The sequence below is a fragment of the Macaca thibetana genome, chromosome 20, assembly GCF_024542745.1.
Source record: "Macaca thibetana thibetana isolate TM-01 chromosome 20, ASM2454274v1, whole genome shotgun sequence".
Taxonomy (NCBI): Eukaryota; Metazoa; Chordata; class Mammalia; order Primates; family Cercopithecidae; genus Macaca; species Macaca thibetana.
The window spans coordinates 31,750,574-31,772,680 of record NC_065597.1 but is presented as its reverse complement, the minus strand read 5'-3'; the positions used below and the strand labels follow the sequence as shown (position 1 = coordinate 31,772,680).

Below are 22,107 nucleotides of genomic sequence, written 5' to 3'. Positions count from 1 at the left end.
GTGAGTGGCTGGGGGGCACCCCGCAGCTCAGGGGGCTCCGGGCGGCCCCAGGACTCACCAGCTTCCCCCGCAGGATCATGGGGCTGTATGTCTCCATCGTGCTGGTCATCGGCAAGTTCGTGCGTGGATTCTTCAGCGAGATCTCACACTCCATCATGTTTGAGGAGCTGCCGTGCGTGGACCGTATCCTCAAGCTCTGCCAGGACATCTTCCTGGTGCGGGAGACTCGTGAGCTGGAGCTGGAGGAGGAGTTGTACGCCAAGCTCATCTTCCTCTACCGCTCACCAGAGACCATGATCAAGTGGACTCGTGAGAAGGAGTAGGAGCTGCTGCTGGCGCCCGAGAGGGAAGGAGCCGGCCTGCTGGGCAGCGTGGCCACAGGGGGAGGCACTCCTCAGGCCGGGGGAGCCACTGCCCCATCCAAGGCCGCCAGCTGTGATGCATCCTCCCAGCCTGCCTGAGCCCTGATGCTGCTGTCAGAGGAGGACACTGCATCCCCATGGCCGGGGTGGTGCTGCCACCCGCTACATGTACTGTAGAGTTTTTTAATTAAAAATGTTTTATTTATACAAATGGACAATCAGAGGCCAGTCCCCCGTCCTTGCCTTCCAGCTCCAGTGTGCTGGGCCCTGCACCAGGCGGCCACCACCTGCTGTCTCGTCAAGCACCTCCTGAGGCTCAGCTCTGGCCTGCCTCATCGTCACTGTCCTCAATCAGACAGTCCCGGATCTCCTGCAAGACCCAGGCCCTAGAGAGAAAGCTGCAGTGGGCACCAGCCCCGAGGCCCCTGCCCCACACGCCACAGCAGTGGGGGCCTCAGTACCTCTGTGTGCGGAGCTGGGCCTCGGCCAGGATGTACGGCGGCAGGGGGTCCAGTGAGGGCTGCAACAGAGGCCGGTGTCAAGGGGCCACAAAATCTGCCAGCACCCCCTCGAGGGGACGGCCTTCCCACGTCCCCAAGCCTGGCCCGGGGCAGGTGGGCACGCACTCACCAAGTCCTTCATGTTCACGCGGCAGCTATAGCACAGCTGCTCCTCGATGCAGGCTTGGGGGTCCTCCCTGCGGGAGCAGAGCTGGCTGTGCCCACCTTGGCACCTCAGTGCTGTGCACTGTGGGGTAAGGGCAGGTCCCCCTCCCCCCATGCAGCTGGCCATGGGTGGCAGGGACAGGGACTCACCTCCTGCAGGCCCCCTGGCCACAGCCCTGGACCCGGCCCACCCCTGGAGAACAGCAGGGCCCCGGGGGTGTCCGGGTCTCTGTCAGGGGGGTGGGCGACTGCATCTGGGAGAGACGTGAGGTCTGAGCCCCAAAAGCCGTGGCACTGTCTGCAAGCAGAAAGGGGCTGAGGGAGCCTGGGGCTGCTGAGCCCCCACACCCACTCCCTAGCTCCCTCCCCCATCACCCCAAGAGCATGATACACAGACCAGCCGCATCGACATCCAGGGCACACATGCAGAGGAGGCAGCAGGGGCTGGAGTCGCCGGCAGCAGGGCCGTCCCTGGGGGCCTTCACTAGCTTCTCACTTGTTCTGTGGCCAGGGTGTGGGAGGAGCAGGTGAATTGCACGGGCTGCGGCTCCACCCTAAGCCCTGGCCTGAGCACGAGCAGTGAGCTCAGCACCCGCACACACCCACACACACCTGCACACACCCGTACACATCCACACATACCCGCACACACCCGCACACACCCGTACACATCCACACACCCGCGCACACCCGCACACACCCGTACACACCCCCCGTACACACCCACGCACACCCGTGCACACCCGCACACACCCCCGCACACACCCACACACACCCCCGCACACCCGTGCACACCCGCACACACACCCGCACACACACCCGCACACACCTGTACACAGTGCTGACAGTGGAGGGGAACTGGGTCTGCAGCCTGAGGATGAAGGCCTCCATCAGCCGGTGGATGCTGGCCTTTTCAGGGGCCTAGAGACAATCAGATTGGGGGCTATGGGAAAGCCCAGAGGCCAGCCCCAGGCTGGGGCAGAGAGTCCCCAGGGCAGGTGCCGTGGGTTCCACACTGCTGGCCCACATGGATCTGGCTTTGCTGCGACGGCTCAAGGCAGCCAGAGAACCGGCTTCAGCAGTGCACCCACTGTGGGGTCCTCCTGTCAACCCCACGCCCTCAGGGCACAGGGCGGGTGAGAGGATGCGGCACTGCTGGGGGAATACAGCAGGAGTCACTGAAGGTGTGCTGGTGTCCTGAGCCTGTGAGAGGCTGCCCAGCCCACAAGGCCCACCCTAGTGTCAGTGGTGAGAGAGGCTGCTCCGTCCACATGGCCCACCTTGGTGTCCACGGCTGGTGTGAAAACAGAAGGGACGGAGAACAGGCGGTTGTAGAAAGCGACCTCCTTCAGGGTGTGGTCCCGCATGGGCCGCACCACCACCACGTCCCCGTGCCGCTCATCCGAGAAGCCCTGGGGGAGGCGGGGGCTGTGTGGTCGAGGTCAAGGCCAGAATGTGCTCCTCCCTCCTCCCCTGCCAGCTGGGGGAGGTCACAGACCTCCATCCCACAACCATCCGCGAGGCTGCAGGACTGATACACGAGAGGCTGCTCTCCAGTGAAGGTGGTCGAAGGGGTGAAGGTGGGGATGGGCCTCCTGAACACCCAGGTCCCTGCCTACCGTGTCCCAGGCCAGGAAGGCCCCTCGACCCAGCGCCAGGTTGGTCATGAGCTTGATGGCCAAGCGTGTGCAGCTGTCCCCAGTCATGACCTTAGAGTAGCCGTGGGCTCGGGCCATGTGCAGGATCAGGTGGGTCCTAAAGCACAGAGCATCTCAGGGGCCTGGGGGGCCAAGACCTGGGGAAGGGGGGCTCTCAGGGGTCTGGGGGGGTCAAGACCTGGGGAAGGGGTGCTCTTAGGGGCCTGGGGGGGTATAGGGCCCAGAGAAGGCGGACTCTCAGGGGTCTGGGGAGCCAGGACCCGGAGAAGACGGGCTCTCAGGGATCTGGGGGGGTCAGGACCTGGGGAAGAGGTACTCTTAGGGGCCTGGGGGGTATGGGGCCCAGGGAAGAGGGACTCTCAGGGGTCTGTGGGGCCAGGACCCAGAGAAAGGGGACTCTCAGGGGTCTGGGGGGCCAGGACCCAGGGAAGGGGAACTCTCAGGGACCTGGGGGCTCAGGGCCCAGGGAAGGGGGGGGCTCTCGGGGCCTCACCGCAGTGTCTGCAGAAGCTCCTCCTTGGCCGTCAGTGTCCTCACCGAGCAGAACAGCTGGGAAAGAGCCTCGGTCTGGGCAGCGGCAGGAGGGCTTGCCAGGCTCTGGGGGTCCAGTCGGGGCTGGGGTGGCTGTTCCTTTCCTTGAGTTGGGCCAGGACCACCCCCGGCCCCCAGCACATGCTGCTGGTGGAAGAAGCTGTCGACAGCCGCCTTGTAGGCCCCCTCGGATCCTGCCGGCTCCTGGGCAGAGCACCGAAGCACCGACGGGGGCAGACTGAACACCTTCCAGGATGCGGGAGAGGGCAATGAGGCTGGGACACGGGCAGGTGCCCCCCACCCCCCACCGACAGCCCCACCTTCTGGGACTAAGGGAGAGGGCAGGGAGGCCCAGGACATGGGCAGGTGCCCCCCACAGACAGCCCCACCTTCCAGGATGCAGGAGAGGGCAATGAGGCTGGGGCATGGGCAGATGCCCCCCACCCCCCACCGACAGCCCCACCTTCTGGGACAAGGCAGAGGGCAGGGAGGCCCGGGACACGGGCAGGTGCCCCCCAGAGGTCCCCTCCAGGACCCCTTTCCAGGGACAGCCCCCCCACCTCCTCTAAGGCCACCACATGCCATGGTAACCCAGTTGCTTGCAGAATGGGCTTCACTTCGGCCAGGGTCTTTGATCTCTCCTCTAGACTCTTGCCAAAGGCTGCTCCCTCTGAAAAACCCAGGCAGAAAGAGTCAGGGCTCACAGAGCCAGGCAGGGCAGGGCACGGGGCCACCTCCACCTGGGGAAACCCCTAAAGGCCTTGCTCTGCAGGGCAGCACTTCCTGGCGGAGCTGTGGGGTGTCGCCATTTTCCTTTGGGCAGGGGGTTCTCCCTTGTGGCTGACCTCAGCGCTACCGGGAACACCCAGGAGCTCGTTCTGCAGGAGCAAAGGTCGGGAGTCGGCCCCTGCACCCCCCTCACCACCAGCACTTAACTCCCCTTCTCTGTCCCCAGACTCCACGATGGGGCTGGGCCGCCGCCGCTCCTGCTCCCACCCCCAACTTTCTAAAGATGTTCTCAGACTCCAGGAACAGTGGTGTCACCTAACGATGGACACATCTACTGCCTCCTCCAGGGAAATTTACCCACCAGGGCCTCAGTGCAGGGGCCGCACCAGCAGCTCGACACGTTCTACCAGAGGCAGCGTCCGCAAGGCATACCCCAAGCGGCCAGGGATTAGCAGGAGCAATGGCCCCACATACCGTCAACAAAGATGACCCCCGGCACAAAGCGCAGTCGCTTGGCAGAATCTTGGCTCAGGCCCTGGAGGGAGAAGCGGCAGGGACTCAGCCCCCAGCCATAAGCCACAGAACACCTTTCCCGCTCCGAACATTCTTCATCTGGATTTAACGCCGTCCTGGAAGGTGAAGTGGCCTTGCCCTGCCATTGCGTTTAGTGGACATAAGCCATTCAGACTCAGGTGCCAGGCAGGTCTAATAGGCAAAGGCTGCATGCCCGACTTGTTTTAAAGAGTAGCCTGGGGGTCTTCACCCCCCTGGTAAAACACGCCCCCCACCAGCTGGTCCTGGATGTCCCAACAACACCCCAGGAGAGGGGGCTGGGGTTACAGGGCCACTGTGTCACCATCCCACACACTTCTGACCACTAAGGAAGCACTCGCTCTCACGAGCAGAAAGCAGCAGCCTGTGAGAGGCAGGGGCGCCGCCGGGCACAGGAAGGGCAGCAGCGCTGTTACACAGAGGGCTGGGCCAGTCCCTTATAACACCCTCCTGGCAGGTTCAGCGGACCTCAGAAAACAGAAAACTGATTTCAGCAGCGCCGTGCAGTGCGCCCATCCTCAGACCAACACCCACCTCTCACCCCGGCAGAGCCAACGACTCCCCCTTCTCAGCCACCCGCCCCACAGAAGCAGCCTCCTCCGGTCTGCACCTCTCACTGGGAGTGCGGAGAAACCAAGCACATCCCACTCCTGTGCCCTCCTGAGAAGCCTGACCTGCCTCGGACTTCCTGAGCCGCCCCTTGATGCGCCACGTACACAGCCCCGCCACCCCCAGCTGAGTCCTGTGTGCAGCCTGAGCCCACCTCCGCCTCCCTGCATGTGCCGTCCCCTCCACCTCAAATGCTGCTCCCTTTGCTTCTCCTGGCAACACCCCCCCTCCCTTCCTGATCTTCCCTCTGGTCACACGAGGCTGAGCCAAGACGCCGCTTTCCACTGACTGCGTTTCTACGCCGGTTGAGCAAACGGACAGAAGTCAAGTGGGCTGCACACACGCACTCTGGACACAGCTTCTGATTTGTGCACCTGCTGTAAACACATCTGAGAACCCTCCAGGTGTCCAGGCCGCGGGGTGGGCTGCTCTCTAGCCCCAACCAAGAGCCCCTCAGCAGGCTGAGAAGGGAGGGCCCCAGCCCGAAGCTCAGCCCAGCAGCCCGGGCCCAGGGGGTGGTGAACACGCACCTCAAGGACCTGCCAGACCATGGAGCTGGACGAAGGCCCCCCAGACCACGCCAAGAGGACCTGGGGGAGAAAAAACATCACTCAGGGCACCGCACCTCCAACACGGGCAGACACCCCACCTCATGGACATCCAGGACATCAAGTCTGCCCTCAAAGGCCAGGGAGGAGCTGGCGGGCTGCAGCAGGCCAGGCTGCCTGTGGGAGGGCCCCTCGAGGGGCCAGGCTGCTCAGTCAGACCCCCGGGGCCCAGACGCTACCTTCTCGCCTGGAAAGATGAGCCGGTTCTTGCCCAGCATGGCTCTGAACTTGTGGACGTAGAAGGCCTTGAAACAGTCCCTGAAACACAGACCTGAGATGAGGGAGCCGCGTGCTCCCTGCACGGTGGACGACGTCCTTTACCGATTTCCATCTTCCAAAGCAGCATCTTTGCATCCAGGGCCTGCCCCGAGACTGGTGAAAGGGGCGGGGCTGGGGCCCCTCTGGCAGTGAACATGAGGTTCACTGGTCCCTCCCACAACCCCACCAGGTACAAACTGCACAGCCACGGAGGCTGCATCCAACCAATGAGGGGCTAGAGCCCAGGCATCCCCCTCCCTACAGGTGCTCAGAATGGCCCAGCTGGTAGAGTGGACGGACTTAGGCATTCACAGGGCAAGGGCAACCCAGACCCCATTAAAAAAAGACCCACCACATAAAGCCACCAGCTCTTTGGGGTGAACTGCAGAAATGGAGGGGCCACAGCGAGGGCTCTGTATCCTGGGGCCCCAGAGCTGGCATCTTGAGTGTGCTGGGCTCAACTGGGCCAGAAATGGCTGAGAGGCTCACTCACAGAGTGGCCTGGGCTCCTCCCCTAATCCCACAGAATCAGGACTTCCAGGCCCGGGAACTGCATTTTTAAGAGACAGGGTCTTGGCCGGGTGTGGTGGCTCACACCTGTAATCCCAGACTTTGGGAGGCCGAGGCAGGTGGATTGCAAGGTCAAGAGATCAAGACCATCCTGGCTAACACGGTGAAACCCCATCTCTACTAAAAATACAAAATATTAGCTGGGCATGGTGGTGGGTGCCTATAGTCCCAGCTACTTGGGAGGCTGAGGCAGGAGAACGGCATGAACCCAGGAGGCGGAGCTTGCAGTGAGCCGAGATCACACCACTGCACTCCAGCCTGGGCGAAAGAGCGAGACTCCATCTCAAAAAAAAAAACAAAAAAAAAAACAAAAAAAAACAGAGGGTCTTGATCTGTCACCCAGGCTGGAGTGCAGTGGCACAATCATAGCTCACTGCAACCTCAAACTCATGTATTCATGTGATCCTTCTGCCTTGGCCACCCAGGTAGATAGGACTACAGGTTACAGGTACATGCCACCATGCCTGGCTAATTTTTGTATTTTTTGTAGAGACAAGGTCTCATCATGTTGCCCAGACTGGTCTCGAACTCCTGGCCTTAACTGATCCTCCTGCCTGGGCCTCCCAAAGTGCTGAGATTACAGGTGTGAGCCACTGTGCCCAGCTGTAACCTTTTTTTTGTTTTGAGACGGAGTCTTGCTCTATCGCCCAGGCTGGAGTGCAGTGGTGCCCTCTCGGCTCACTGCCAGCTCCACCTCCCAGGTTCACGCCATTCTCCTGCCTCAGCCTCTCGAGTAGCTGGGACTACAGGTGCCCGCCACCACGCCCGGCTAACTTTTTGTATATTTAATAGAGACGGGGTTTCACCGTGTTAGCCAGGATGGTCTCGATCTCCTGACCTCGTGATCCGCCCGTCTCGGCCTCCCAAAGTGCTGGGATTACAGGTGTGAGCCACTGCGCCCGGCCGCCCAGCTATAATCTTTGTTCATAATAAACTTTCCAGCCATCTGACTCTGGCTCACTAGGTCAGAGGTTCTTGGCCCTGGCTATTAGAATCACACAAACCAATTAAGTCAAAATGTCTAGGGGTGAGGCCTAGGAATCAACATTTTAAAGCTCCCTGCAATCCTGGCAGGCAGGGTGAAGAGCAGCACCTGGTACAGAGCAGGCAATGCCACTGCAAGAGTCGCCCTGCAGCTGGGGCTCCAAGTCCCTTCCTGTCAGACACACTCAGTGTCCACAGCAGTCCCTCCCCACGCTGAATGGTTACCACGTACATGAGGCCGAATGACCCCCCTGTGGTTCCTTTACAGACAGTAAAGCAAGTCTGTGTTTAACAGCAAGATGCCAGGCGAAGGACTGCAGGTAACTGGCAAGTGTCAAGGCTGGAACATGGGAAGTGACCCCAGGACAGAGCTTTGGGCATGGGGAGTCTCACACAAGGAGACACAGGTGCTGGGCTTCACCTCCTCACTGTGGACCAGGAGAGCCTGTGCGCCCTACACCACCAGCTAGGATTCAAGCATGGTGGGTCCACGGGGACATGCTGCGTCTGGGCTCCTGAAACCATACTGTCCCCTGTGGGTCAGGGAAGGCCAAAGTTTCTCCCACGTGCTGATCTGAATGATCCCTGGGGAGCCCAGCTCAACTTAGACTCCTAAGGCCTTCCCCTGGGGAGCTGGCTCCCCACTGTTCCTTAGGACCAGCAAGCACAGCAGAGCAAAAGCTCTGGCCTCAGCAGGGGCCCTGCTGGCCACAGCAGCCTCTCCTCAGTGAATTCTCCCGGCAGCCTGGTGTCCTTGGCAATTTCAGGTGCTCCTAGGTGGTTAAAGAAGTACCTACCTTGGCCAGGTGTGGTGGCTCATGCCTGTAATCCCAGCACTGTGGGAGGCCGAGGCAGGCGGATCACTTGAGGTCAGGAGTGCAAAACCAGCCTGGCCAACATGGTGAAACCCCGTGTCTACTAAAAATACAAAAACAATTAGCCGGGCATGGTGGCAGGCATCTGTCATCCCAGCTACTCGAGAGGCTGAGGCAGGAGAATCACTTGAATCCGGGAGGCAGGGGGTGCAGTGAGCTGAGATCGCACCACTGTACTCCAGCCTGGGCGACACAGCGAGCCTCCATCTCAAACAAACAAACAAAAAAACACAAAACCACTGGGAATTAAGAGGGCTAAATGGAGAGAGACCTGGTCCTCCCTTCAGGGAGCTGAGTCTAGTGGAAACAACTGAACAATACAATGGCTACAAGCCAAGAAAGACATGACAAGCACCTGGGGGGAAGCTGGAGGTCTTCCAAGCCTCTATCCCACCACAGGTGAAACAAGCATCTTACATCAGATGAAACACTTTCACCCAGACCATCCACCCCTAGATGTATTCCAGCTGCCCCCAAATGCCCACTCCTCCTACACCTTATTCCAATCTAGACATCATGGCCCCACTTCCAACCGTCCCCATAAGCTCCATCAGAAACCTCATCAGCGGATCTGTGGCTAGATCATGGGAAATTGTTTCCCAAGCAGTAAACCAACGCTTTCGCCTCCACTTCAACACCAGGGGCACCGGGGGCCACATCAGAAGCAGGCATAAAGTAAGTGTTTTTAAAAGGAAGAAATAAAGCCTCACAGGCTGGGGCTATCCTGTCTGCTCAGCGAGGCCACGTTTGCCAGGGTCTCAGCCACCTCCAGGCCTCACCTGCAGAAGGCATCTCCAGCTCGTATCACCACAACGGGTTGGGCTTCCTTGCACTTCACACACTTCTGTTCACGGCTTTGGAGATGGGAGTGGGGAGAAGAGAGGAACACAGATCACATCTCCCCCACCCCTAGTGGGCTTTGGGGAGACAGCTCCTGATTCTCACCCTGAGTTGGGTCAAAGGAAGGCACCGCGGTACACACAAAAACCCACGCTTGTGTTTTGTCCAAACTTCAAGAAAAACAAAGGCTCTAAGGGGATGTTTAGCCTAGAAAAGCCGGCTCAGGGGGCACATAAAGACCGCTTTTCAGTCTCCCAAGGCTGACACGGGGAGGGGAGACAGCTTCACGGAACCAGATCTCTCCGAATAAGGACAGCACTGTCAGCGGCAGAGCCGCCCCCCGTGGCTATCAGGATGAGAGGTGCGAACCGGTGGAGTAAGCCCCCTTCTAGGTGCTCCTCACCGCTTGACAGGCATTCTCCAAGTGCCAGGGAGCCAGGTCCCGCCCTCCACGCGGGGTTCCCGAAGCAACGGCAAAGCCCAGCCGGGACCCTTCGGGGCAGGAGTGCGGCGGGAAGGCGAGGGGCGGCCTGGCGGGTCCGGCCGCCAGCTCTTACCTAGGCCGCGGCGCCGGGGTCGGCTCCCCAGGCGCCGGCTCCCCGTAGTCCTCGCCCACCTGACACATGGGCACGCCAGATCCCGTCGCAGACTGCGGTGCCGACAACGCGAGGGCGCGCCCTGATGACTTCAGCGCGGCGCAGTGACGGCCGCGAAGCGCGGCTGGGGGCGGCGCCCTCCGATGACGTCAGCGCGGCGCAGTAACGGCCGTGACGAGCGGGCCGGGCCGGGCCAGGACAGCGGGAGGCGGGCGGCGCGGGCCTGGCCCCGGGATGGCGATGTTCCGCAGCCTGGTGGCCTCGGCTCAGCAGCGGCAGCCACCGGCCGGGCCGGCGGGCGGCGACAGCGGCCTGGAGGCGCAGTACACCTGCCCCATCTGCCTGGAGGTCTATCACCGGCCCGTGGCCATCGGCAGCTGCGGCCACACGTGAGCGCGCCCGCCCGGGGGCCGCGGGGAGGGGGCCGTGCCCCGCCGCGGGAGGGGTCGCGAGGCCGGCGGCCGTCCCGGTGCAGCCCCGGACTGGGCGCGCGGGGCCTCGGGTCGCGTGGGGTCCGGGTTCCCCTGTGCGGCGCCGCCGCTGCCCTTCTGGGCGCATTCATCCTCCGCCCAACCTCCTTCGCGCCAGCCGCAGGCGCCGGTGCGACTGCTGCTTCGGTTCACGGGGCGACCTGCGGCCCTGCCCAACCCTGGGGTCCCCGGGGGCTGCGGCGGGCGCTCGGGTACTCAGAGGGCAGCAGGTGCCACCGCTCCGCTAGTGGTGGTGGATTTGGGCTTGTGGGGCTGGAATGGGCAGCTGTAAATAAATGACTCGTGGCTTTTGCTATCAACTCTTGTTCGGACCCGCTGTCTGCCTGTTTTGACTACAGAGGAAAGGAGTTTCCTAAAGTTTAGAGGGGCTTGTTTGGAGTCTGATGTTCTTATGTTTTGTTTGAAGGAGAACTTGGGTCACACCGATCACTGAGTAGCCAGGCAGGCTGGTCCACAGAGGAGCAGACCCTGACCACCTTGCTGGGGTTTCCAGCTGCGCCAGGGCTCACAGCCGGCTCCTCTAGGGTGTTTCAGGAACAGAAACTCGAGGACGTGGCTCTCCTGGTGGAGAGCTGTGTTCAAGTATTCTGGAACTGCCAGCCCCGTTGGGAGGAAGCCGAGATCAGAGTGTCTGCTCTCTCCTAAGTGCTGAATAATACAGCTCTTGAGCACAATTAGCAGTGGCAGGGTACAGAGAGAGCAGGAGGGCTTCCCCGCAGACATCCAAGCTGCTGAGGTGGTGGAGTGGAGGGGGGTGCACCCAGGCTGGTAGGAGGCTCTTGAACATTTTGCAAGCAAAGGCAGCTGACTTCAGAGGCTCCTGGTACAGAGGGAGCTGGGACTGCTAGGTGGGTGTGTGCTGGTCACCCACGGAGGTGGCTGGGCCAGTGTGAGGATGCAGAGCTGCCTTCATTACCTGTGTCAGGCGGCACAGGCGCCTGCCCACGCTGGGACAGCTCTACCTACTTCTCTTGTGAGGCTGCTAAAGGCTCTGCCCCTGCTCCTCCATCTCACTTAGCTGTGACATTTTGGTGGGGCAGCCTCTGAACGGGTTTTTTTTTTTTTTTTTTTTTTTTTTGAGAGAGAGTCTTGCCCTTATCACCCAGGCTGGAGCGCAGTGGCACCATCTCGGCTCACCACAACCTCCACCTCCTGGGTTCAAGTGATCCTTCTGCCGCAGCCTCCTGAGTAGCTGGGATTACAGGCACCCGCCACCATGCCTGGCTAATTGTTGTATTTTTAGTAGACATGGGATTTCACCATGTTGGCCAGGCTGGTCTCGAACTCCTGACCTCTGGTGACCTGCCCGCCTCAGCCTCCCAAAGTGCTGGGATGACAGGCGTGAGCCACCGCGCCTGGTGGGACTTCCTTCTTGGGAGCAGGTAGTACCGGGTGTTTGAAGGTGCCTTCTGCACTTTCTCATCTGTTACTGAGCACTGAGGCTTGACTTAGGCCTCGTTTTAGAAAAGCCTCCCGTAGGCTTTGGGTGTCGACACCTTCACCCTGCTGTGGCTGCCCACGGCACCTCCACTTTCCTAGCCTGCACAAACTGGTATTTGCCCTTTGCAAATACGTCTTTTCCTAAAATGTGGTTTCCATAACACAGAATCCAGAACTCCATGGAATTTGGAGCATCTTTCCTACAAACTCCCCTCCCCCACGCTTCTCTTGGTAGAATTTGATAACCTTCCTAGTCTCACTGCAAGAGCTTTTCACACAGCCTTTGCCTTTCAAAGATTTTTCTCCCCGACTTTTCCTACTGGCTTTTGTTTTCTGGCTGTTCTCTCTCTGCTTCTAACTTTCTGTTTCTTGTTGGTGTTGCTAAGGCATGCATGCAAATGACCACAGAAAGTTTAAAGGCTCTTCGGGTTCCCTTCGGAAGTCTGTTGTTGGTCTGGTTCTGTCCCCTCTGCAAGCCCAACCAGAGCAGCTTCCTCCTCCAGGGTAGATCTCTCATGGCAAGAGTATCCCAGTGTGGGGGCATGCACCCTGCTCTAGCCCTCGGGCAGGAGGCCCCCTGGGGCCCAGCAGGAGCTGTTGTCATTCAGGGGACAGTCCTAGCAGTGAGCCATCTCTGTAACCAGAAGCCTGTGGGCCAGGACACGCATGATCATGAACCTGTCTGGAAGGGCTGTGAGAGCAGCCTCCACCCGTGCAAGACAGCTCTGGGGCTTGCTGAGGGTGCTGGCCTGCCAGCCAGGCAGATCCCTGAAGCACGGGCCGTCCTAGCTCTTCAGCTCGTGCAGTGGCCAGTGTAGGAGACACATCAGCAGCTGGGTGTCTGCTGGGAGGGCCAGTGCGTGATCGCCCCTCCCTTTGCAAGGCTGTCGACGCCCCCACACCCATCGCCCTCAGCCACTTCCTTCAGCGGAGAAGCTGCTCAGCACAAGCCCCTGGGTGGGTGCAGACAGGAACTTCCTGTGGGGGAGGCGGGCACTGCTCCCGGCTGCTGGCTCTCTGAACACCAGGCTGGCCGTCACTGGAAACTAGGCTGATAGTGCATCCACCGTGCGGGTGCCTCGTTCTGCCTCCTGCTCCTTGGGCCCAGCTGCCCTGGGTTCCCTCTTGTGTCTTCCCTGAGTCCTTCTGGGGAGGACGAGGCTGTCTTCCTCCCAGCCAACCTTCTGGGCACCTTTCCTGTCTTCCCAAGCTCTGCCCGGGACCCTTTCCTTCCCCTCAGCCCGTGGCCGTGCTGTGCAGCCGAGACTCCCCTGGTCTCTGACAGCTCGGGGTTCACTTGGGAGGTGCACCGTCCAGTCGTTTCCAGTGTGTTTGCAATTATGCAACAATCAACGCAATTCGAGAAGATTCTTTCCACCCCAGAAAGAAACCCAGGGCCCTCCCCCTCGCCTGCCAACCACTCCTCTGCTTTCTGGTCACTGGGTTTGTCTCTGCTGGACGTTGAGTGTGAGTGGACTCCTACGACACGGGTGGGCCGTGCTTGCTGTCTGCCCTGCACTGTTTTCCAGGCCTCCTAGTGCGTGGCGCCTCTTCCTAGCCGAACGCCCTTTCCGTGCGTGTGCATGCCACACTTTGTCTCTTCACGCGTTTACCGACGGGCACCTGGGCTGTTTCCACTTCTCCCTGCCTGAGTATGGGGGTCTCCCTGAGGCCTCCCCATGTGGTCCATCTTGCCAACACCTTCCTCCCGTGATCAGGCGAAGTAGGCGGACCCCCTGGTGGAATCCAGGGGTCAGTACCAGGGATGACCCTGGAAATACCTGCTGGGGCGCCTGGTGTGGGTGTCTCCTCCGCAGACCTGCCGGGGCGCCTGGTGAGGCTTCGGGTAAGGTGAGCAACCTCTTTGCAGGAAAAGGCTTGTTCACTTTCTGACAGGTCTCAAGCGGAGTCCCACTTTCTTTCACACAAAGTTTAATGTGGGAGCCGCCAGCTAGGTGGTGGCTCCGTGCGAATCCAGTAGTGGGAAAGAGGGCCTGGGGGACAGCAGGAGGGACTTAAGATGCCCACTTGGCCGCCTTTGCCTGAGGTCCTCAGCCTTCCTCCTTGCAGGAAGGACCTTTTCTTGAGAGGGATGTGGAAATCTCTTGACAGCAAAGAGGACTCTGGCCCTGAATTCAACTGAGTCGTTTGTGAACTCAGGGCCTGCCCACAGCCCCTCTGTCCAGTGGGGCTCCTGCACCAGCCCTGCACGCCCCCTGTCCTGCAGCCTTCCTGGGGCTGAGGGGCTCCGCCTCAGTTCCAGCTCCTTGCCGCAGCTCAGCTGTCCCCATAGTGCTCCTCACGAGGCCGGATATGGCTGCCCTGGTATTAAGCTCCTTCTCTGTGCCTGCGCTGGAGGCTTTCGCGCCTGGTGCTCCCGCTGGCTCGTGATGCTCCCGCTGGCTCGTGGTGCTCCCGCTGGCTGGTGATGCTCCCGCTGGCTGGTGATGCTCTCGCTGGCTGGTGGTGCTCCCCTCCAAGGGGTGTGTGCATCTGCAGAGTGGGAGGCTGTTGTAGATACCAGCAGGAGGGTGTGTGAGCCCAAGGAAGCCCCTGCTGCCGGAGCCTGGAGTGCACATGGGGCTGCGGGACTCTCAGTCTGTCCTCACGATGTGGTGTCTCCAGGGGCAGTGCCGAGAGTCAGGGCCCATGGGAGCCTCAGGTGCCCCAACGGTGCCCAGGACCCGAGCCTCCACCTAGGTGGAGCAGGACCCCCTCCTGCCTGCGAAGCTGTCCCAAGCCTGGTGACTGCCACCCAGCCTCAGGGTGTGCTGCCACTTGGCTGGCTTTGGCCCTTCCCTGTCCAATGCGTCTAGAGCCCCTGGGGCCTGGCAGTTTCCTTTCCCACAATTGTTTGAGGTTTTATCCTCCAGAGGGTGGAACTGGGGGAGTTTCCAGAGTTCCCGGGCTGTCCCTGTGCCCTGCAGCCCACCCAGTTGTTGCCATGTGAGGGTAAACCTGGTAGGCCAAGCGCGAGGCTCCTGCCTATGGGAGCTCCTCTGGCCCACGTGTGGGGACAGCCATAGCCACGGCTCTGCCCCTAGCCAGAAAACCACAGGGCCCTACTGTCAGGAAGGACCGGGGCCACCCTTTAGGCAGATGGGTCCCATCCAGCTGGTGGGCCTTGGACATAGGAGTGACCATTTCCAGAGACGGCGATAGCAGTAGGGGGAGCTGCCCCTGTGGACCGCACAAATGCTGGGTCCTAAGAAGGGCCCCGAGAGAGGCCTGCGGTGCGGTTCGGGAGACCCCAGCGGCGGGCTGGCACTCAGGCCCTTGTGCCCTGCAGGTTCTGCGGGGAGTGCCTCCAGCCCTGCCTGCAGGTGCCGTCCCCACTGTGCCCACTCTGCCGCCTGCCCTTCGACCCCAAGAAGGTGGACAAGGCCACCCACGTGGAGAAGCAGCTCTCGTCCTACAAAGCGCCCTGTCGAGGCTGCAACAAAAAGGTACCCGCCTGCTCGGGCCGTCCTGGAGCCGGGGGTCACTCGATGGGCAGCCTCAGCCCACGGGTTCCACAGAGGGCGGGGGCCGGGGCCATCTCTCTTTCCTGTTGAGTAATCACAGTCTCTGCTTCTGCACCAGGAAGCCGGCCCCGGCGCCTCCCTCCCCTCCCCTCCCGTTTTCATCTCTCACTTCCCCGTGGTGACAGCTGAGGGGGCCAGCCCGATGGGGGCAGCACTGTCAGAGCCGCCTAGCCCGGGCCAGGGGAACCCATGTGGGTTGTGGCCAGGGTAGGGACTAGGGACCTGAGCTGAAACCTTCCCAATGCAGCCTTCCCCTGCCAGCCGATACTGGGGACAGCGCTGGGGGCTGCAAGGTCACAAGGGCGATAGGCAGAGTCAAGGACATCTAAGGGCTGAGCACCCTCCAGCTGCCAGGAGTGCCAGAGCCGGGCTGATGGGCACTGACACACCCACATCAGAGCAGCCTAAGGGCCTGCAGCTTGTCATAGGCCTTGTTGGCCCCCATCTCCATCCTGTCCTGGAGCCTGGCCCACACCCCATGGCCCTCCCTGGCACATCCACTTCAGGGTGGAGAGGGCCCAGCTAGTGCCCCTTTCTTTTTTTTTTTTTTTTTTTTTTTTTTTTTTTTTTTTTTTTTTTTTTTTGAGACGGAGTCTCGCTGTGTCGCCCAGGCTGGAGTGCAGTGGCCGGATCTCAGCTCACTGCAAGCTCCGCCTCCCGGGTTTTTACGCCATTCTCCGGCCTCAGCCTCCCGAGTAGCCGGGACTACAGGCGCCCGCCACCTCGCCCGGCTAGTTTTTTGTATTTTTTTAGTAGAGACGGGGTTTCACCGTGTTAGCCAGGATGGTCTCGAACTCCTGACCTCGTGATCCGCCCGTCTCGGCCTCCCAAAGTGCTGGGATTACAGGCTTGAGCCACCGCGCCCGGCCAAGTGCCCCTTTCTTTCAGTGGCTTCCATAGGACTGAGCAGCTAAAATTGATTTTGCATTTGCATTTCCCGACATTGCCACATCTCAGGTTAATAAGTTCTATGAAGCACTCACACTGGTACTTGGCCCCTCGGTGGTTTGTCCTCGAGGTCAAAGGTCCAGATGTCCAGGGGCTGCCCTGGACTCCAGAGTGGTGCCGCTGAGCAGGCTGTGGCCTCGGGTGCTTGGGCAGCTCCCGTCTCTCCCATGCTCAGAGTTCCTCTCTCCTGGGCAGACAGAAAGGATCAGAATGGGTCACATGCAGAGCGGCCTCCCCCACACCACAGCGGCACGGTTCTCTAATCTGTCTTCAGATGTGACTGTCTCCCAGCACCTTGCTGGGATGTGGCGCGTCCCTTGGAGTCCAGCAGCCCTGGGCAGAGCTGGGTGCTAGGCTTGTGTCCAGGAGGATCTCAGGCACCTGCGGTCTTGTGACCTATTGCCCTGGACAGTGAGTGCGCTGTGGGTGGAGGATGGCGCCCTGCCCCCATGGAAGCATCCCCGGCTTGCCCCTCAGTCCCACGGAGCATCTGTCCCCAGCCTGGGGCATTTCTGAGTGGCCTCCACCTGGCCTCTTCCTTTTTCTGGAGCAAGTATTTGAACTCCCGTAGGCGCCAGAGGTCTCCTTGCCTGTTTCCCACCACCGTTCTCCAGCCAGGTTTCTGCCCTCAGCCAGATCATCCTGCAGTGATTTGCTTTTGGCCATGGAGTGGTGGCTGCCCATTGCCTGTGATTGTTTTAGCAGCAGAAGGGACCGGATCCCTCTGCTGCTGGCGACACAGACACTTGCTTACAGTTCTCTGGTCCTGGACACCTGAGGTCTCAGCCTCCCCAGGACGGCCCTTCCAGATTCTCAGGACCGCCTTGCCCTCCCTGCCCTGTCTCCTAGGTGACCCTGGCAAAGATGAGAGTCCACATTTCGTCCTGCCTAAAGGTCCAGGAGCAGATGGCCAACTGCCCCAAGTTCGTCCCCGTGGTGCCCACATCCCAGCCTATCCCCAGGTAGGCGCCCTGCAGTACAGGGGAGAGGAACCATCCTCAGCGGTTTCCTCGTTCTGGGAGCAAGTGCAGCGCCCCATCCCAGAGAGGCTTAGGGAGTCACCCGGGGCCGGGTCTACTCTGGGGAAGTGGACCCCCTTTGCCACCCTGCAGGAAGGCACCTGTGCTGCCCTCCCTGGCATACCCACCAGGCCCCCTGAGGTAGGGACACCTAAGGTGTGGGGAGCAAGAGGAGGGCACAGGCCAGGCCCACAGATCACCTCCCAGCAGGTGGATGGGCCGAGAGATGGTTCCTCCCAGGGCAGCACCAGCAGCATCTCTGCCGTTTGGCTGGCCTGGTTGTGTGGGGTGGACGAGGGTCCTGGGTGTGTCCTCAGGAGGCCACGGTGTGCAGAGGCACAGGGGGCACCCAGCCATTGCCACGCTCCTGCAGCCTACAGAGGGCAGGCCTGGGGCCACACCTGTGTTTGAGAGAAGCGGGGAGGCAGGGCCCCTAGACCCCTAGCCGTGCCACTCACTCTACCCCTGCCCTGCCAGCAACATCCCCAACAGGTCCACCTTCGCCTGCCCGTACTGCGGCGCCCGCAACCTGGACCAGCAGGAGCTGGTGAAGCACTGTGTGGAAAGCCACCGCAGCGACCCCAACCGCGTGGTGAGCGGCGCCCGCCCCGAGAGACGCTTGCACGAGGGGAGGCCTGTGGGGGATGGTGCCTGCCTCGAGAGACGCTTGCGCGAGGGGAGGCCTGTGGGGGACAGTGCCAGGCCCAGGAGCCTGCTCCCAGCGAGTCCGGGGGTGCCCAGGCCACAAAGCCTCCTGGGACCCAGGGTGGGGACTTGGCTGCCCCAGCAGCACCTGCTGGAAACCAGGGAGTGTCCATAAGTCCTTCAGGGTGACGCACACTGAATAACTCAGTTGTCACCCGGGCACATGCCTCCAGGTCTGGGGTGCCTTCCCAGGCTGAGGCAGCACTGGCAGGGCTCAGGGGAGGGCCCCCAGTCCCACTGCGGCCACCGTGCCTCTCCCCGGTCCAGCTCGGCTTGACCCCAGTGCCTGTTCCAGGTGTGCCCCATCTGCTCAGCAATGCCCTGGGGGGACCCCAGCTACAAGAGCGCCAACTTCCTGCAGCACCTGCTTCACCGACACAAGTTCTCCTATGACACCTTTGTGGTAGGTGTCCCGCCGCACTGTCCTCCCCCACCTCCTCCTCCCTCATTCACCCTCCTCCTGCTCAGGCCCCTCGCCAGCCTCAGGGTCCGCAGGGTTCAGAGGAAGCCAGAAACAGAAGCCTCGTTTCAGGTGACCACATTCCCCGGGTTTTGTGGGGGCTGCCTGCAGATGGGGAGTGATGGCAGCTGAGTTCGAGTGGCCACTAGAGGGTGCCCAGGCCTCTCAGGGATGTGGACCACACAGGGCAGGTCCCTGCCTGTCCACCCCACAGAACCCCGCGAGGGTGAGCCAGGCTTCCTTCTGGAAGCTTTCTGGAGAGAAGTGGAAGGACTTCCATCAACATTGAACACTCCAGCCCTGTCTCCTTTTCCTACTCGCCGCGGGTCAGGCACGCACCTGGCCCCCAGGCCTGCAGACACTCGCACAAACTCTTTACTCCTGGTGCGGCCCCTACCCTGCCCAACCCTGTTCATTCCTGGCCCTGGCTAACAGTCCTGGCGATGGCTGTCACTCCCCCTGCCAGCTGTCCAGGACCCACGCTCCACCTGCCTGAGAATGGAAATTGTTAGAGGTCAGGGAGCCCTGGCCGGCCTGCTCACCTCGGAAACCCCAGGGCTTAGAGTCCGAGCTGAACCAGCAGCCGTCCGAGTGCCCGCCTACCCAGCGGGTGATGGTCACGCCTTCTAGTCAGCACCTTCTCACCCCCCAGGAGGACTGTGCAGGCCCCGTGCCGGTGGGAACAACAGAGCTGGGTCCTTCCTGTGTCCTGCTGGAGGGAGGCAGGAGGGGTGGACACGCCTGTGTGGGTAATGGGCAGAGGGGACCTCTCCTGCCTGTCTCCCTCAAGCCCGGTGCGTCTCTCCTTCCTGTTTCCAGGACTACAGCATTGATGAGGAGGCCGCCTTCCAGGCCGCCCTGGCCCTGTCTCTCTCAGAGAACTGAAGGGAAGCGCAGCCACCCGCCTGCATCTGGGGTCAGGGATGTCCCCGCTTGAGGGACAGGCCTGGGCTCCTGTGTCGTACCTGGCACCTGCTCGGGAGCACGCCCCACCGGACCAGGAGGAACCTGCACCTGCGCAGGAGGGGAGCCGGGGCCAAGCCTCTGGGCCTGAAGACGGACCAGCTGCTGAGCCTGCCAGAGCAGGGCCGCCTGGTCCCACCGGCGTCGCTGGGTTCTTCGGTGCTTCTGGCCGAGCAGGCGGCCTCCTTGGGCAGGGCTGGCCACTGGGACCTGGAGCCGCCGCTGTGTCTTCAAAGCCATGATGCCCTCTCGTGGGAAGAAGGGACCGGCGGTGCGCGAGCCATGCTCTGCAGTCGAGCCGGAGGAGCCCAGGCTGCCGCCCTGCCCAGCCCGACCCGCTTCCACCTTGTGCATTTGGTACTGGCTTTTGTGATACTTAGGAATCCTGGCATCTTTTCTATATTATCCAGTGTGATAATCTTTTCACGTTTTATAGAACAAAGACAGAGCAGTTACTCTTCATATTGCAATATCTGTGTTTGACTAGGAATAATAGTATTTTTATGGAATATTTACAAAATTATATTTTTTAAAAAAACAATCAAAACAAGCATTGGGGGATTGGGGCAAGGAGGGAAGGAGCAGTGGGGCAGCTGCCAGAGCTCAGGCGAGCCGTGGCGTCTGCCCGGGGCCACCCACTGTGTGTCTGGGTCCTTGAGGTTTGTGCGTTTCTCTTTGATGACTAGGAAGAAATCCCAGCATCCCGGCCACAGGCTGTGGCCGCTCCCAGCAGAGGCAGGGCCGGCAGAGCAGGGGCCTCCTCCACCCAGAGTCCGGGCCTTGGCCCCCTGTCACCTTCAAAGCCGACTATGCCCCGCTGCGGGAGGGGACGGCACCCAGCGGTGGCAGAGCTTGGCCTGGGCAGGGACCCGCTTGGCAGGCTGAGCAACACGTCAACACTCTTTTCTGTTCTTGGCATTAATTATTGCTGTCTTTTTTTAAAAAAAGTTTAAATAAAATGTCTCAGAGCATCTCCAGCAGCCTCGACTGGGTTTTATGCTCCACGTGTGGAATCACCAGCTGCGTCTGTGTTGGAGGTCGGCTGTGTCCTCCCCAGGCCGCTCATGCTGGGGGTGCAGCCTGCAGCCCGTGTGTGCCCGGGGCCCGAGCCATGGAGGGTCCCACAGAGCCATTTAGACATGGGCACTGGCCCTCCTCCCTCTGAGAGGACCACCCGGTTCCTGCACCCGCAGGGCTGCTGGGGTTCGGACTCCTAGGCTGACCTTCTTTTTCTTAGAGGTGGGGTCACACTCTGTCACCCAGGCTGGAGTGCAGTGGTGCGGCTCGCCACAGCCTCTGTCTCCTGGGCTCAAGTGATCCGCTCGCCTTGACCTCCTGTGTCACTGGGACCACAGGTGTGCACCACCTCAGCGACCCCTGGATTGGCTTCTGAGCATACTGAGGGTTACGCCAACTGCCTGTAGCTCTCTGAGGGGTCACTGTCGGGGCCATGGGATCCTCTGTTCTCCAGTCTCCCAGGGCCTCAGGCCAACAAGGATCACCTGCTTGCCAGCCCCACGGCGGCTGTGGCCATCATAGACCAGTCACTGTTTCCTGCCTTCTCCCTGTCCCTCTCAGTTAAGGAGTGTTTCCAGCCTCTGTTCTGGATTGTTTACTTGCAGGGCAGGTGGCTGTCCTCACCCTGAAGGCCACGGCTTGGGCTGGACACACAGGAGCCTCTACCAGTTGTCACTTAAGGGGAGACGCTTACCCCCTAGGGAGCAGGGCTGATTTCCGATTGCCCTCGCCAAGGGCCACTGGAGTCCCCACCTCCCCTTCTTACTACTCTTCGACCCCTGATGACATGATCCTGTGTCTGGGAGGCCCTCACCAGGCAGCACCAAACTCCAGGGAACGGCAGAGCCACCTGCCAGCCTGCCCTTCCCTGTGGCCTTCCAGAAGGAGGCTTGAGACACAGTGTCCCCTGGAGCCATGTGGGCCTCTGACTGGTGCCCCGTGAGGCCGACAGTCCCGGCCATGTGTTCACCACCTGGCCACTGGCCAAGCCTGTCTCACCCCTTGGGCAGCCCACCCGCCTCCCAGCAGGAGCAGCGATGGGGGCAGCTCTCCACGTCCAAGCCTGCTCCACATCTGACCGGAGGGTGACACGGAGCCGTCACGAGGGCATGACCCTGGGTGCCCCCAGGAAGCCTGGAGACAGCTCTGGGCCCTGTCTGGGCAGGCCGTGGCCTCAACAGCAGCCCTTGGGGAGGTGACGCCTGAGTCTCTGCGCCTCACCTGGGGAGGACAAAGCACCTTCAAATCACTGAGCGGCTCCTTGCCGCCTCGGGGAAGGGAGAGGAGCCAGCATGTTGTGGGAGGCGTGGACGGGCTGGGGCTGGGAACTGCCTGGCCTCCCTTGCTCTGCTCTGCCCCAGGCCTCCAATTCCATGGCAGGTGCCTCAGGGGGCAAATCCCGACTTGGGCCGGTCTGAGGCCCCCTCCTCTGTGTCACCCTCAGCTCTGAGGCCCCCTCTTGGCACCGCACTGTGACCACTGCTCTGGGGACTCAGCAAGGCCGGGGCAGGCACTGGGCCCAGGGTGGGCAGGAGAAAGACTCCCCAGGGGCCCACTGGGGCTCATGCTATGGATAGGAGCGGTTTTAACAGACTGTGGCCTCTGAAAGGGGCCAAAGCCTGTCCCTGTGTGCTTGTCCCGCTGGCCTCAGACGATGCGACTGCCCTCCCTCCCTCCCTCCCTGAACCGCAGCCACAAGCCTC

At 61.2% G+C, this 22,107-nt stretch overlaps 3 protein-coding genes across 3 annotated transcripts in view; 2 read left to right on the top strand and 1 right to left on the bottom strand.

The window, feature by feature from the left end:
- PIEZO1 (piezo type mechanosensitive ion channel component 1) overlaps positions 1-580 on the top strand; it is a 67,134-nt gene extending 66,554 nt beyond the window's left edge. The window contains exon 51 of the mRNA XM_050773805.1: positions 74-580. Coding sequence (XP_050629762.1) covers positions 74-323 — 250 coding nt within the window. The 3' untranslated portion in view covers positions 324-580. The remainder of the gene's footprint in view (positions 1-73) is intronic.
- Positions 542-9,924, bottom strand: CTU2 (cytosolic thiouridylase subunit 2). The gene is made up of 15 exons (XM_050773662.1): positions 9,799-9,924; positions 9,181-9,255; positions 5,894-5,972; positions 5,637-5,696; positions 4,420-4,480; positions 3,777-3,886; positions 3,179-3,462; positions 2,647-2,782; positions 2,308-2,439; positions 1,857-1,948; positions 1,425-1,528; positions 1,178-1,325; positions 993-1,059; positions 824-882; positions 542-748 (listed from the first exon to the last, which is right to left on the bottom strand). The coding sequence occupies exons 1-15, from the start codon at positions 9,864-9,866 to the stop codon at positions 679-681; spliced, it is 1,545 nt and encodes a 514-aa protein (XP_050629619.1). The 5' UTR covers positions 9,867-9,924; the 3' UTR covers positions 542-678.
- A 51-nt stretch (positions 9,925-9,975) lies between these two features.
- On the top strand, positions 9,976-20,358 carry RNF166 (ring finger protein 166). Its single transcript, XM_050773765.1, has 6 exons — positions 9,976-10,226; positions 15,058-15,214; positions 17,090-17,202; positions 17,737-17,851; positions 18,260-18,367; positions 19,244-20,358. Exons 1-6 carry the CDS (start codon positions 10,072-10,074, stop codon positions 19,307-19,309), a joined length of 714 nt encoding a protein of 237 aa, XP_050629722.1. The 5' UTR covers positions 9,976-10,071; the 3' UTR covers positions 19,310-20,358.
- Positions 20,359-22,107: the final 1,749 nt, after the last annotated feature.

Bases quoted from the DNA above. Each gene is read 5' to 3' on its own strand.
- CTU2 (XM_050773662.1), bottom strand. From the start codon at position 9,866: ATGTGTCAGGTGGGCGAGGACTACGGGGAGCCGGCGCCTGGGGAGCCG. The intron at 9,256-9,798 runs GTAAGAGCTGGC...CCATCTCCAAAG, and splicing joins ACCCCGGCGCCGCGGCCTAG to CCGTGAACAGAAGTGTGTGA. The intron at 3,463-3,776 runs GTGGGGGGGCTG...GCATCCTGGAAG, and splicing joins ATGTGGTGGCCTTAGAGGAG to GTGTTCAGTCTGCCCCCGTC.
- RNF166 (XM_050773765.1), top strand. From the start codon at position 10,072: ATGGCGATGTTCCGCAGCCTGGTGGCCTCGGCTCAGCAGCGGCAGCCA. The intron at 10,227-15,057 runs GTGAGCGCGCCC...TGTGCCCTGCAG, and splicing joins ATCGGCAGCTGCGGCCACAC to GTTCTGCGGGGAGTGCCTCC. The intron at 17,203-17,736 runs GTAGGCGCCCTG...CTGCCCTGCCAG, and splicing joins ACATCCCAGCCTATCCCCAG to CAACATCCCCAACAGGTCCA.